The sequence below is a fragment of the Solanum verrucosum genome, unplaced genomic scaffold (genome assembly GCF_900185275.1).
Source record: "Solanum verrucosum unplaced genomic scaffold, falcon-dt-bn FXZP01000184.1, whole genome shotgun sequence".
Taxonomy (NCBI): Eukaryota; Viridiplantae; Streptophyta; class Magnoliopsida; order Solanales; family Solanaceae; genus Solanum; species Solanum verrucosum.
In genome coordinates this window covers 1,093,216-1,107,295 of record NW_026020302.1, presented here as the reverse complement: position 1 = coordinate 1,107,295, position 14,080 = coordinate 1,093,216, and the positions used below count along the sequence as shown (strand labels likewise).

The 14,080-nt window shown below is 28.6% G+C and overlaps 4 protein-coding genes across 4 annotated transcripts; 2 read left to right on the top strand and 2 right to left on the bottom strand.

Annotated features, from left to right (window-relative positions):
* Positions 1 to 523: 523 nt before the first annotated feature.
* LOC125834965 (glycine-rich cell wall structural protein-like) lies at positions 524 to 1,849 on the top strand. The gene is made up of 2 exons (XM_049514109.1): positions 524 to 708; positions 1,259 to 1,849. Exons 1-2 carry the CDS (start codon positions 600 to 602, stop codon positions 1,591 to 1,593), a joined length of 444 nt encoding a protein of 147 aa, XP_049370066.1. The 5' UTR covers positions 524 to 599; the 3' UTR covers positions 1,594 to 1,849.
* Positions 1,850 to 4,044: 2,195 nt separating this feature from the next.
* Positions 4,045 to 5,536, bottom strand: LOC125834886 (early nodulin-75-like). The gene is given in 4 exon segments (XM_049514034.1): positions 4,045 to 4,548; positions 4,551 to 4,816; positions 5,068 to 5,343; positions 5,467 to 5,536. Coding segments are annotated over 4 exon segments (1,116 nt in total).
* Positions 5,537 to 7,907: 2,371 nt separating this feature from the next.
* On the bottom strand, positions 7,908 to 8,721 carry LOC125834964 (glycine-rich protein DC9.1-like). The gene is made up of 2 exons (XM_049514107.1): positions 8,607 to 8,721; positions 7,908 to 8,495 (listed from the first exon to the last, which is right to left on the bottom strand). Exons 1-2 carry the CDS (start codon positions 8,701 to 8,703, stop codon positions 8,146 to 8,148), a joined length of 447 nt encoding a protein of 148 aa, XP_049370064.1. The 5' UTR covers positions 8,704 to 8,721; the 3' UTR covers positions 7,908 to 8,145.
* A 4,231-nt stretch (positions 8,722 to 12,952) lies between these two features.
* Positions 12,953 to 13,869, top strand: LOC125834969 (glycine-rich protein DC7.1-like). The gene is made up of 2 exons (XM_049514113.1): positions 12,953 to 13,056; positions 13,559 to 13,869. The coding sequence occupies exons 1-2, from the start codon at positions 12,954 to 12,956 to the stop codon at positions 13,690 to 13,692; spliced, it is 237 nt and encodes a 78-aa protein (XP_049370070.1). The 5' UTR covers position 12,953; the 3' UTR covers positions 13,693 to 13,869.
* The last annotated feature ends 211 nt before the right edge of the window (positions 13,870 to 14,080 follow it).

Here is a 14,080-nt window from a genome sequence, read left to right as displayed (position 1 = left end):
ATTCAAATACAATTTTGAATATTAATCTATGTATTGATTCAACTCATTTTAATTCGTACAAAGTCAACATATACAATCCATTAGCCACCGGCCCACCCCTATTAACACGAATATCTATGATTATCGGAATGTTTCTTTCTCCCTTTTAATTTATTTATTTGATTTTGATGTGACATGGAATTTAAGGAAAAAAATAATAAATCATGAATCTTGTGGTTTTAAACAATAAATATACATAAAATATATTAAAATGTTCTTTAATCAACCATATATTTTGTTCTAAACAAACTAAATGATAAAATATGACAAACAAATTGAAACAAAAATATTATAATATAGTTAATTATTTAAGAGAAATCATTTTGTAGGTGCTTTTTGGAAAAGTCGAGTCTCAATAATCTATCAATCTTGCCAACTTAATTAATTACTAGCCCGGTACTTAATTAATGCAATGTTCAAACTTAACCTCTAAGAAGCTTATGATTATTCTATAAATAGTGGCAAAATGTTCATTAGTTTCCTCATCCTTCTTACAATTATCACAAAATCAATTAGTAGTTATATCTTAATTACAATATAGTTTCAAACAAGGAAAAAAAATGGGATCAAAGGCATTTATGCTTATTGTTTTGGCTATTTTTCTTGTGATAACCTCAGAGGTTGCAGCTAGGGAGTTGGCTCAACGATCCACCACTTCTTTGGATAACGGTATATTATTTCTGTTTCATTAACCCTATAAATATAGTCATTTTTGTAAGTTGCTCTTCATTTTATGTAAAGGTCTTATTGTTTGAAGAGTTAGATAATTTTTTCTTTGATAGTAATTTTTTCAAAGTACTCCTTTTGAATTTTAAGCTAATTAAGGTGACTTGTAGTACTTGTTTTGTTATTTTCAAATATATAAATTTTATTTTTAACAAAATGGAAGAGTCTATACTCAAATTCATATCCTAAATTAAGTATTTTGATTCTTGAACTTCGAGTGTATTAAGCTATAATAAAGACCCATTTTAAATAGTTTTGTTTGGTACTTACAAAAATTATAAGAAAACAAACAAAGAAATCAAAATTTGGCAAGCGTTAAGAGTATGACTCAATGTTTAGATCATCTTAATTACTTAATCAATCTCAATCTATATTAAAATTTTGAATATTAATTAATTTATTGATCCAATTCATTTTGATTTGTACAAATTCATCATATAAACAATCTATTTGTCACCCCTACTAACACAAATATGTATGATTATTGATGCAGAACATGCAAATGACGCCAAACTTCTAGGAATAGGATTTCAAGGATATTTAGGAGATGGAATAGGAGGACTTCCAGGAATGGGAGGACTTCCAGGAATGGGAGGACTTCCAGGATTCGGAGGACTTCCAGGAATGGGAAGACTTCCAAGATCAGGATTTGGAGGACTTCGTCCAGGAATAGGAGGAGTCGGATTTCCATGGGGAGGATATGGTGGTGGTGGTGGATATTATGGCGGTTATCCAAGAGGAGGATATGGTGGATTTTATCCTGGTGTTGGTTATGGTGGAGGAGGATATCCTAGAGGTGGTTGGTATGGAGGATTGCCTCACAACTAATTAATTAATTACATACTATATAAGGAATATTTATGAATACCCTTCTAATGTATCAGTTATTGTATTCACGATAAATATTGAGTAGCCAAGTGCTATTCATATATATATTTGTATTGTGTGTTTAATTAATAGGTAGTATAGTTTTGTTGTTGAAAGTATGAATAAATAAATGTATCATAAATCTCCATTCGCTTACTATGGATGGATGGTCATGATCATGTAATGTTTCTTTAAATAATAAATAGTTATCAGAGAATTTAATTTCTCTGCGTCCCTTTTTGTCTATAGTGAAGTTATATTTTTTTTGTTGTATTTGTCGACTATGTTTCGCTTTACGTAACACTATATTATTGTTGAGTTTTAGCTATGTAAACTTTTTTAAAAAAAAAATTAAAAAGTTTTAGCTATGTATACTTATAACCATGCATATACATTTTAGGTAATCAAATTAAGATTTTTATTTATTTCTATTTCTATTTTAATGTACCATACTTATTTTTGAACTTGCTAAAATTTAGATGTTTGAACCAAGAAATTTATCGAATAATTTTAAAGAAAATGAATAACCTGATTTACAAGTGGGTTACGTTGCTTATGAAAAAGTCTTGTTACTATTGATATGGCATTAATAACAGATTTAGAATTTAAAGTATATATAATTATATACATTGGGACAATATATCGAATTTTCTTTGATTGTTTCGATTTTTCCATTAGATAATTAAATTTTATTGGACAAGTTTGAGGGAGTCGTTGTGGATTATGCCTCTAAGATTTCTTTTTCACACACATATTTAATAAGCAAGTAATAATTGGAAATCTTTGTCTCGATACTGAAAAATGTTGACTTCAAACAATACGAGCTACAAATATTTGAGGAGTCAAAGTTAACTATACTCCAGCGTAAAGACTTTTTGTACTATCAAATCATCAAAACACATTTATAAATACTTAGCTTAATTAAAATATGAGATTTCATAATTTATATAAATAAGACATATGTTGTCTGCAATAATAGTTAAAAAGAAAGATAAATTGATAATATCTTGAAGGTCATGTCATCAACACTCGAAAAATTGACTTGATCAAAGCAAAGTGCACAAAATATGACTAATACTAAGAAATAATAATACTGGGTTTGAGCCCTGGGTGGAGAAAATTATGTTGGAAGTGTCACCTCCGAATAGGCCCTGCAGAGCGCGATTCGAATTTAATCGAAGCTTTAATGTGGACTCCATAGACCGAATGGAAACCAAAAAAAAATAAAAAATAATACTTATGTGTTGAAGAAAAGTACTAAGTGAAAACAAATACTGATGGTCCCAAGAAGATCAAGGCAACATCTCTCAAATAACTCCAAATCAAATGAAAAACCTGATCTACAAGTGGACTGCTTAAGAAAAATCACCATGCATGTATTTGGGATCTTGCTCACTTCACTCCTTCTTTCTGTCATCGGGGATGGGAACCTTGGTAGGAATGTTGGAGGGTTCTCGGCAGGTAGGTTTGATGCTAGCTTTGTTGCCTTGGCATGTATCGTTTGTAGAAAAATCACCATATATCTGGGATCTCACTCACCTCACTCCTTCTCTTGTTTGTCTCATTTGCAGTAGCGGATACATAATTGCATGTTATCAAGGGTGTCAATGATTATAGTAAAAATATAATTATTGGGTCTTGTTATGTTATACATGTGGAATTATTTTGTGTGGTGTTAGTGACACATTGAAAATTTATTATTGATATAGAAAATCTAATTATCGCTATAACAGTTATCATCTATAAATATTTTTGATAAATAATCAATAGTTCTTTTGAAAACGATTTATTATGTTACTATATGTTTTCTGTAACTATATTTCATTATAGTTGTAAAAAGTCTTTGGACAAATGACATTTATCAGTTTAATTTCATTTACCAACGATTCCAGCACAATTTAGAAAATCATGAAGATGCACTTTTAATCTCTTTCCTTCTCATTTTAAAGTAGCTTGTAATTCGTCCCAAAGATATGTCTTGCTTTCCATTTTTTCAAAAGTCAAGTTAATTAATCTATGAAATCAAATTTTATCAAATTAACTTAATATAATAAAATTAAAAGAGTTTGAGAAGTGAAAATCAATATATAATTAGTGATTGAGGAATAGTTTAATAATAAGTTGTGAAATAAGAAGAAACACATGTTCCTCATCAACAACATATTCAATATAATCAAGAAAAAGAAGAAATATACATTATGAAAATATATTATCACAATATATTGTGTTATATTTTACAACAAAATATTAAATGATCAACCATACATATGAACTGAATGACGTTTTATTCATACGACTTTTAAAGCAAGGTTTAGAGTAGCAAGACTATTACTATATTATACATCTTGCCACTACATACAACAGTTTTATAATATTACATGATGATTTGTTGTGAGATAGTTGACTTGTTATTTACTCATGGCCACCAATGAGAGGGTTGTATCCACCACTTGGAGGTTTGTATTCGTCATTAGGGGGCTTATATTTATCATGTGGGGGACTATGTTTATCACCTGGAGATTTATATTCATCACTAGGGGATTTATATTTATCGTGTGGGAGGTTATATTTGTCACCTGGAGATTTGTATTCATCACTAGGAGGTTTATATTTGTCATGTGGAGGGTTATATTTGCCACCTGGAGGTTTGTATTTGTCACTAGGGGGTTTGTATTTGTCATGTGAGGAGTTATATTTGTCACTTGGAGATTTGTATTCGTCACCAGGGGGTTTATACTTGTCACCTGGAGGTTTGTATTCGTCACTAGGGGGTTTGTATTTGTCATGTGGGGGTTTATATTTATCACCTGGAGGTTTGTATTCGTCACTAGGGGATTTATATTTATCATGTGGGGGGTTATATTTGTCACCTGGAGGTTTGTATTCATCACTAGGAGGTTTATATTTGTCATGTGGGGGTTATACTTGTCACCTGGAGGTTTGTATTCGTCACTAGGGGGTTTGTATTTGTCATGTGGGGGTTTATATTTGTCACCTGGAGGTTTGTATTCGTCACTAGGGGGTTTATATTTATCATGTGGGGGGTTATATTCATCACTAGGAGGTTTGTATTCATCACTAGGAGGTTTATATTTGTCATGTGGGGGGTTATATTTGTCACCTGGAGGTTTGTATTCATCACTAGGGGGTTTGTATTTGTCATGTGGGGGTTTATATTTGTCACCTGGAGGTTTGTATTCGTCGGTAGGGGGTTTATATTTATCATGTGGGGTTTATATTTGTCACCTGGAGGTTTGTATTCATCACTAGGAGGTTTATATTTGTCATGTGGGGGGTTATACTTGTCACCTAGAGGTTTGTATTCGTCACTAGGGGGTTTGTATTTGTCATGTGGGGATTTATATTTGTCACTTGGAGGTTTGTATTCATCACTAGGGGATTTATATTTATCATGTGGGGGGGTATATTTGTCACCTGGAGGTTTGTATTCATAACTAGGAGGTTTATATTTGTCATGTGGAGGATTATATTTGCCACCCGGAGGTTTGTATTCATCACTAGGGGGTTTATATTTATCATGTGGGGGATTGTATTCGCCACTTGGAGGATTGTATCCGTTATGTGGAGGTTTATTTCCACCACCTCGAGGCTTATATCCACTATTATATTCGCCATGTCCATCACCAAAATATCCGCCAATACCATTATATCCATCATGGCGTTCATCATTCTTGTTATCCAATTTCACTGCTACAAATATCAAATGTGAAATTTAAAAATTAGCATAACATTGCATATATGTCAAATAATTATATAAGAAATCTAATATTTCAAAAGAGATAACAAATAAAAGAAAAATAATAATAAACTTACGGGTGTCTGAGCTTATCATTGCAAAAATAGCCAAAAGAATGCCAAGAAATAGAATTGTCTTGGAACCCATCATTTTTTTTCTTCCTTTAAAGCTTAGTTATATGAATTAAAGGATGAAGAAATTGAAGCAACATTGGGTTATATTTATACTAAGAATTCAATGTATTAGAAATTGATAAATGATCACTTATCACTTATCTTGCTCAATTGGCACGCGACGTAATTAATTATATTTCCTCTGTTTTAATTTATTTGATTTTTTTTATATTCATTTAAGAAAGGAACGTAGTATAGGAACACAATGTTTATTTGCATTTGTGGTGTCCACTAAATAAAACAATTTTTTATTTATAGTTAAAATATAAAATAAGCATATATTGTTTAATTATAATTAAAAAAAATATATTTTAATAAACACATATTTTATCTTGTGATGGGAGTGAATCTCAAACAAAAGATGAAATGTTTTTGTTAAATATAATTTTAATACTTAATTAAAATCTCTGAGAGGAATAAATAACTAAAAATTATTATTATATTTATCATAATGCAAATTTGTACATATTTTTTACGTAATTTGTTTTTCTTAAACTCTCTTTTTTTTTGGGAAAATTTGAATAAACACAAACTACTTCTCCATTACTAATAAAAAAGAGTTTCTAATCTTACTTAACACAAATAGTTATAAGTTATAACCATTCAAAGAACTTTTCAAAAACACGTTAGAAAAATTAAAATACCTAAATTTAAAAGTTTTCCCAAATAGGTTTTAATTACTCAGAAAATCTTTATTGCTTTAGTTTTCTACTTCATATATTTGAAGTATTGCTATCAATTTTTGTGGTAGGTGATCGATAAGTACCTTCTATCTTTAATTATATATTTTTAAAAATCAAAATTTGAGATAAAATTTTGATAGAGAACACTTGAACCCTAAAGTGAATCATTCATGTTAGAGGTAAAAGTAGAGTTGGGACATCAAATTTATCTGAACTTAATCTTTTGATGTGAAGCATAAATTTTATAGATAAAAATTTAATCAAATAGTAACAAATGATCATATATCTGAATTCATAACTTTAAAATTACAAGTAGTTCAATGCTAAAAACCTTAACCGTTAAAGTACTCGTAAAGTTTAAATCTGTTTTTTGAGTTCATTTGAGTAAATCCACATTAATGGTGAATCATTTACTTAAATTAGTTCATTGGACACATCAAAATGACAAAGTCACTAAAAACATAGATCTACTGTAATTATCAAACGACATTAAAGGCTCGTTTGGATATACTATATAGAATCATAAGTTCAAATCACATTGATTTGAAGTCGAAGTTTTTTATATGAACATGCAATTTGAATTTTTTAAATTGTATTTTGCTCTTTCACAAACATGAAACCTCACAAATTGTGAAAATTATCAAATGCTATTATTTTCATATTATTAGTCCGTATTATATTTATGTGATAGACGATTGTCTACCTCAGAGTCAGAGTCGATATTGATAAATCATAAGAAAAGTGCTATTAATTTAACAATGTAACGTCAAGTCATTTCATATGATTAATTGGTACTAATAAAAACTATAACAAATCACAAGGAAAACTTGTGTTATGTAGTCAATATAAGAGGTTGTTTATGAAATTATCTCTAAATGGATAATTAACTCTTAAGTCTTATGTTTTTCTAAGAAAATAAAATTTAGAGACCTTTCTTTAGGTTTAAATTGATTCACATGGGTACATGGGGATCTAGAAATTTGATTATTGATTTGCATGAACTTAACGTTATTGTAGAAACTCATAAATTTTAAGTTCAAAATTTGTCTATAATGATTTGGATATTTTCGTGGGGTACTGAGGAACTAATAATGGGCTTTAATTTTGTTCATACTTTGTTATTATAGTTAAAAGCAAGGTCTAAAATTGAAAGACTATTACATCTTGCCAATTAATTCTCTATAGCGGAGTTAGGATTTTGTATCTATGAGATCTTAATTAATTATTTATATGTTAATTAGATTTTTTAATGTAAATAAGTAGGCAACTTTTGAAAATTTTCTTTCATGTTATTTATAGTATATGTTCTTTATATTAATATTTCGTTATAACAATAAAATAAATATCTGAACAAATGACATTTATTGATCGATTTTCGTTTTTCCAACAATTCCAACACAATCTAGAAAATCAAGGGGTCTCTTATAATTTCTTGCCTTTTCATTTTAGAGTAGATTGTATTTTGAATTTGGAGAGGGTGGGGATTGAGAAGTACTCCCTTCGTCCCAAAGTATTGTTAGTTACAGTTTTTTTCTTGTATATTAATACGATGAAAAAACTGTATTTTTAATAAATTTGTTGGTTAAAAATAATTTAAATTTTGAGAAACAAAAAGCAACATATAATATTAGGGATGGGGGAGTAATTTTCAATAATAAAATGTGAAATAAGAAGAAACGTACATTATGAAAATATATTCATCACATAATATATTGTACAACAAAATATTGTATGACCAACAATTCATATCATGCGTTTTATTCATACTATTGATACAACAATCTGGTCTAAAAGCAACAAGACTATTATATTACTGGTACTAATCTTGCCATTACGTACGTATACCATAGTTTTATAATAGTACACATGATGATTTGTTGTGAGGCAATTGGCTAGTCACTTAATCATGGCCTCCACCTGGAGGGTTATATCCACCATGTGGGGGGTGATGTCCGCCACCACCACCACCACCACCACCTGGGGGGTGATGTCCGTCACTGGGTGGTTTATATTTGTCATGTGGAGAGTTATATTCGCCACCTGGAGGTTTATATCCACCATGTGGAGGCTTATATTCACCATGTGGGGGTTTATATCCACCACCTGGAGGCTTATATCCACCACCTGAAGGCTTATATCCACCACCAAGAGGTTTATATCCATTATTGTATTTGTCATGTGGGGGTTTATATCCATTATATCCGCTGCGTCCGTCAGTGTGTTCATCAATCTTGTTATCTGATTCCAATGCTACATCAATCGTAAAGCTCAAAAATTAGCATAACGTTACATATAGGTAAAATATTTAGATAAGAAATTCATCAAATATATAAATAATAAAATTAGAAAAAATAATCTTACAAGTCTCCGCTAACTCCCTAGCTACAACCTCGGAGCTTATCATTGCACAAATAGCCACAAAAAGGCAAAGAAATATAAATGCCTTGGAACCCATCATTTTTTTATTCTTTAAAGCTTAATTATATTAATTAAAGGATGAAGAAATTGATGCATAATTGAGATCTATTTATAATAAGAAATGAATGTATTAGAGATTGAAGGAAAGGGCATATTTGGAAATATTAGGTGACACGTAAGTGGTATATTTTTAAAAAATTAGTAATTAAAGATGTGGATAAGTAATTTTTCGTTTGGTAGGTGAAGAAATTCTTGAATTCACAATTGATTTTCAAGCAGAAATCAGTTAAAAGTCATCCTAATCAAGATTATGTTGGAAGAAAATTCTTCACATAAATCCAAAGGAAATAAAGAACTTTGAAAGTTGAATCAATAAGAGGTCGTTTAATTTATGGGATAAGAGATAATAATGATTTCGAAATATAATATTACTTGATTTTTTAATTTTGAGATAGGATTAGCTAGACGGTATATCACAATTATGATATTATTTTTATATGACCTTCTATGATGGATAACAATGATTACTAATCCCGAGATAAAATTACCAAAATGATCAAGATAGAGTAATCATGCAAAGTAGTATCTTACTACTAGAAATTAGTATAGATAGAGTAACAAGAAAAATTATGTGAAGGTGAAGTGAAGTTATTGGTAGTGAGCAAAAGAAAAACTATCAATGTATATAGAACGTATATCATTATCGGGAGCTAAAGGAAAATTAATTTGGTAGGACATGTAAACGCGTAATTTTTTACCCTTTCCAAATTTTTTCACCGTTTTAGTCATTTAAAATGGTTATTGAGTAAGGATATATGATCGTGATAATTGTGTAAAAATCACTCTTCTCATGTAAACAAGAAAGATATGAAAAGGAGTTGAAGCCCTTAGGAATCGAAGGGACTAGACTAAAATTTAAATGATAAATGGATGGACTAGATCGAATTTGAACAAATTAGCATAGGCTTTATTAACAAATGCCCTCGTAACTTAATATATACTTATTGTGTTTATAAAGGTAGTTCGTGAAATATATGTTTAATGGATTTTATTGATGAATATTTATCGATTAGTATAAAATAGACATACTACATATGTACAATACAAAACATGTGACTAAATTTATGCATAACGTTCATTCATTAATACCTACGGTTAAATAAATTCAAACTTTTTATATCGTATGTAGATCAATTTGTGTGTATTTTTCTTAAATAAAGCAGATAATGTTGTTATTAGCTTTTTAATATTAGGCTAGTAAAGAATTCATTTTTTTTCTCCACATAATTGACACTTCACAAAGAAAAAAATCATTTAGAGAGGAAATCGAAGATGTCCTGCAACAGCTTCTAACTTCTAAGAACCACAATTTGATTATTGACTAGTATGGAGATTACACAGTCGTGTACGTACGTAGATAAAAAGGTGATCAATTAAACATTTTTTATCGAAAAATTATATTGTATATATAGAAAATTATGTTATGTTTATAAGTTTTAATTCTCGAGAAATAAATTAAAAAGTATCACCAATGGAGAGTAATATTACATATGAGTTGAATTCTATTACTTTCTCCGTCCCATTTTATGTGGCACCCTTTTCTTTTTAGTTCGTTCCAAAAAAAATGTCACCCGACTATAATCAGAAACAATTTAACTTTAAAATTCCTCTTTTACCCTTAATGAAATGAATCTCCACCACATAAATATCCAAAAATATTTTAGACTGTAAATTTCAAAAATCTTTTTTTTTTATTAAACATCATATCAAATCAAATAGTGTCATATAAAATGAAACGGAGAAAATAGATTATATAAAAGCAAAAAACTAAGAATTTTGGTTGTTGTGTTGTCGGTCATTTAATTTCCTAGAAGACTTTTCTCACAACTTTTTTTTAATTAAATAAAACGACGTTGCTTGAGTTATAAAGCAAATGAAGAGAGTTAGCCCTCCTCTTATTTAATTTTTTTTATTCGGTATTCGATATTTATATTAAAGTCTGATTATTTTAAATTTATATTGCATAAAATCTTTATTCAAGGAGGGAGCGCTTTTTATCAATAAATTTTTCATATTCAAAATTTAAATTCAAAACATCTGATTAAAAAAAAAAACAACTTCACTCGATACATCACCTTCGTTGGTAGACCCTCTTATTTAACTTGATAGTACACTAAAAGAGTCATTGAATACGTCATTTAAGTCTTTGAGTATTGACCAAATCGAAGAGAACGTATATTTGCACCACTATTTCTAGATATTTGAGGATAAGGTAGTCCTACAACTTAAAAAAAAAAAGAGGAGGATGGAAAGGGAGAAATAAGAGAGAGGTTATGGAAATCGAATTCAAATTAACAAAATAAAAATTCAAATAGTTAAATGATTGAGCTACTAGGATCTTCGTAATATGATAATTCACATATTGAATATATTATGCTATTATTATTTTATCCATAAGTTCTTGTCATCTATCCTAATTACCCTTTGTGTTTAGATTTCTTAATGATTTTAAATATTATACGCTCTTCATTATCATGCTACGTAGAAAGTTGGAAATTAAAAAATTATCAAAAAAAAATCATTTTTAAAATGAATTAAAAAAAATAAGTCAAATAAATTAAAACGAACCTATAATTAATTACGTGGCGTGGCGGCTGAACAACTGATAAGTGACCGTTTGACATTTTCTACATACGTTAAATGATGGGCCATCAACTTCTTGCACGTGGTTTAGGTTTGTCTGATTAAACAAAGACTATAAATTTATTATCAATTGAGAAATAAATTTATTTATTTTAAAATTTATAATTTAAAATAACTTGAGTTTTTTTGTAACTATAAATCATTTTAAAATATTTTTTAATTATTTTCTTCTGTTTATCTTAATATTAGGAAATTTAAAAGTGCCTAAATAATTACTCAATTATGGGTGTAGTTAGTTTTCAAGATATTTCATTTTTTCAATTAGTTTTCATGTTTTCCTTTAGAAAATTAAATATGATAATTAGTTTTGATTAAAATTATATTGACATGAGAGAAACTTGTGACTTCTAGATTTTTTTTGTATAATTTTTATGATGTTAGTCTATACAATTCAGTTTTGAGAATTAATTAAATTGACTTTTTTATAAACGAAACATAATAACTAATTTGTAACGGAGAGATGGTTACTTTTCCTTTTAAATCTTTTTTAGTTTTGTTTCCAACCGCCCTATTCTTCCAATTTTTTTTTTGTCTACTATAAACTCCTACATTATTCGACAATTATACCTTATAAATGGAGATTTTTAGGCAATGCTTAGTATATAAACTGTTTATTCTAGTATTTATAGAAATATTTTGATGACAAGAACAACAATAGCTTATGTTGTATTTTATACTCTTTTTTTTCTATTATAGTTAGTTTAGGTAAAAGATTGACTTTCATAAGTAAAAGAACATGCATGATGAGATTTTTATTTTAACATTTTTGTTATAGTGTTGATGTATGTACTTGTGTTTTACCTACTTTTACTAAAAAACTTAGTGGTGTTTTGATATGTTTTAACTCTTAATTTAATTATTTTGAATATTTAAGATTTGTAAAACACAAACAGATAAAATTTATAAATTTTATGTTTGTTTCATCTTATGAAAGAAAAAAATTTAAAATAACTTAAATTTCACAAAATATACTTTTTGATTACTTTCAAATATGAATATTAGCAAAAATTAAATCATAAATTTAGTAATACGACTGTGCGAAGCGCATATAAATTCATTAATTTTATATAAAAAGAAAGAACTACTCCCTTTGTTACATTGTATTTGGCCTTGATTAAAAAAAAAGAGATGTTTTATTTTACCTGTCCATTTTAGTAGATGAAAAAACCTTTATTACTTTTCTTTTCAAACTATCCTTAGTAGTATTAAATAACTACATAAAGTTAATTAAAAGCATCACTAATAAAAATAGTTTATTAAAATACATCCCTAATTAAAATTTCTTAAAATTTATCATATTAACAAAGATCAAATAATATGAAATAAAGAAAATACTTACGACTCCATCACGACACTTCCTCGCTATTAAAATCAACACTCTATCTATCTACCACTTGTAGAGCAAGTTGTTCATTTCTTTGGTCCATACAATAATTGCAATCCGTACGTGTCCCCTCACACCTTCAATTTATGCATTCAAAATCTTATTATAAATAGAGCCCAAAAATGCATTAGTTTCTTCATCCCTCAATTTTCATATTTCATAAGTACTAAGTTTTGAACAAAAAAAAAAAAGAATTAAGAAGAATGGGTTCCAAGGCAATTATGTTTCTTGGTCTTTTTTTGGCTATTTTCTTAATGATAAGCTCTGAGGTTGCTGCTAGGGAGTTGGCAGCTGAGACTTCCAATGGTAAGCATTTCTTTTCATTTGTTCCCTCTCTTAGGGTGTGTTCGATAAAAAAAATGTTTTTCATGAAAAATATTTTGTAAGAAAATAAGTGACTTTTTTATTTACTTTTTTGTAAAATAATTGGAAACGAAATCCCAAAATTTCAATTAATAATGATATAGTTTGATCATGACACTTAATATACATTCCTTTTGTTTCATTTTATATGTCTCATTTACTATGCATAAAGTTTAAGAATATACCATAAACTTTCCAATCTTTGCTAAACTAAACTAAAGGTGTGTAAATTATATTATAAATGTCCTATGAATTTTGTGATCTTATGTTACATTGAAATTAAAAAAATTACAATTAAATATATATTTTAGGAAAAGGAGTACTCATTTTGAGATATAATAAAAAGGAAAGTACGACATATCAATTGAAGCTCAATTCAGAGACTAGTCATGACTCATCGTACGTGTTAGCTAGTTTAATTAATCTTCACAATTCATCGATGCAGCGGTAAACGTTGATGGACATTATCATGGTGGCGGCTATGGTAAGCACTATGGAAAACCTAAGAAATGTTATAGATGCCACAAAAAATACTGCTGCTCTTATGAAGAATATGTGGCTGACCAGACTCACAACTAAATAATTAATTGTGTGTATTATTATTGTAAACTTTTGAAATTAAGTGACAAGATAATAATAATCTTGCTACTTAAGACCCTTTGCTTGTAACAAGTATGAATAAAGCCATTCATTTACTATGAATGGTCGGTCATGATGTAATGTTTTGTTGTACAATATATCATATTGTGTTAAAAATGTTTCCCTAGTGTTAAGATTTTCTTCTTATTTTTACTTAAGTATTCTATCATCCTTTAATCATATGTTTCAGGATTGAATCCTGGTCCGAATATAAAATCGTCTTTGTTACATAGCTTTTACTCGATCTGAATTTTTTACCGTGAATCAAATTTATTTAAGGCATCTCTAATTAAGGATATTGAACATCGAGGGGAAAATTTAAAATATT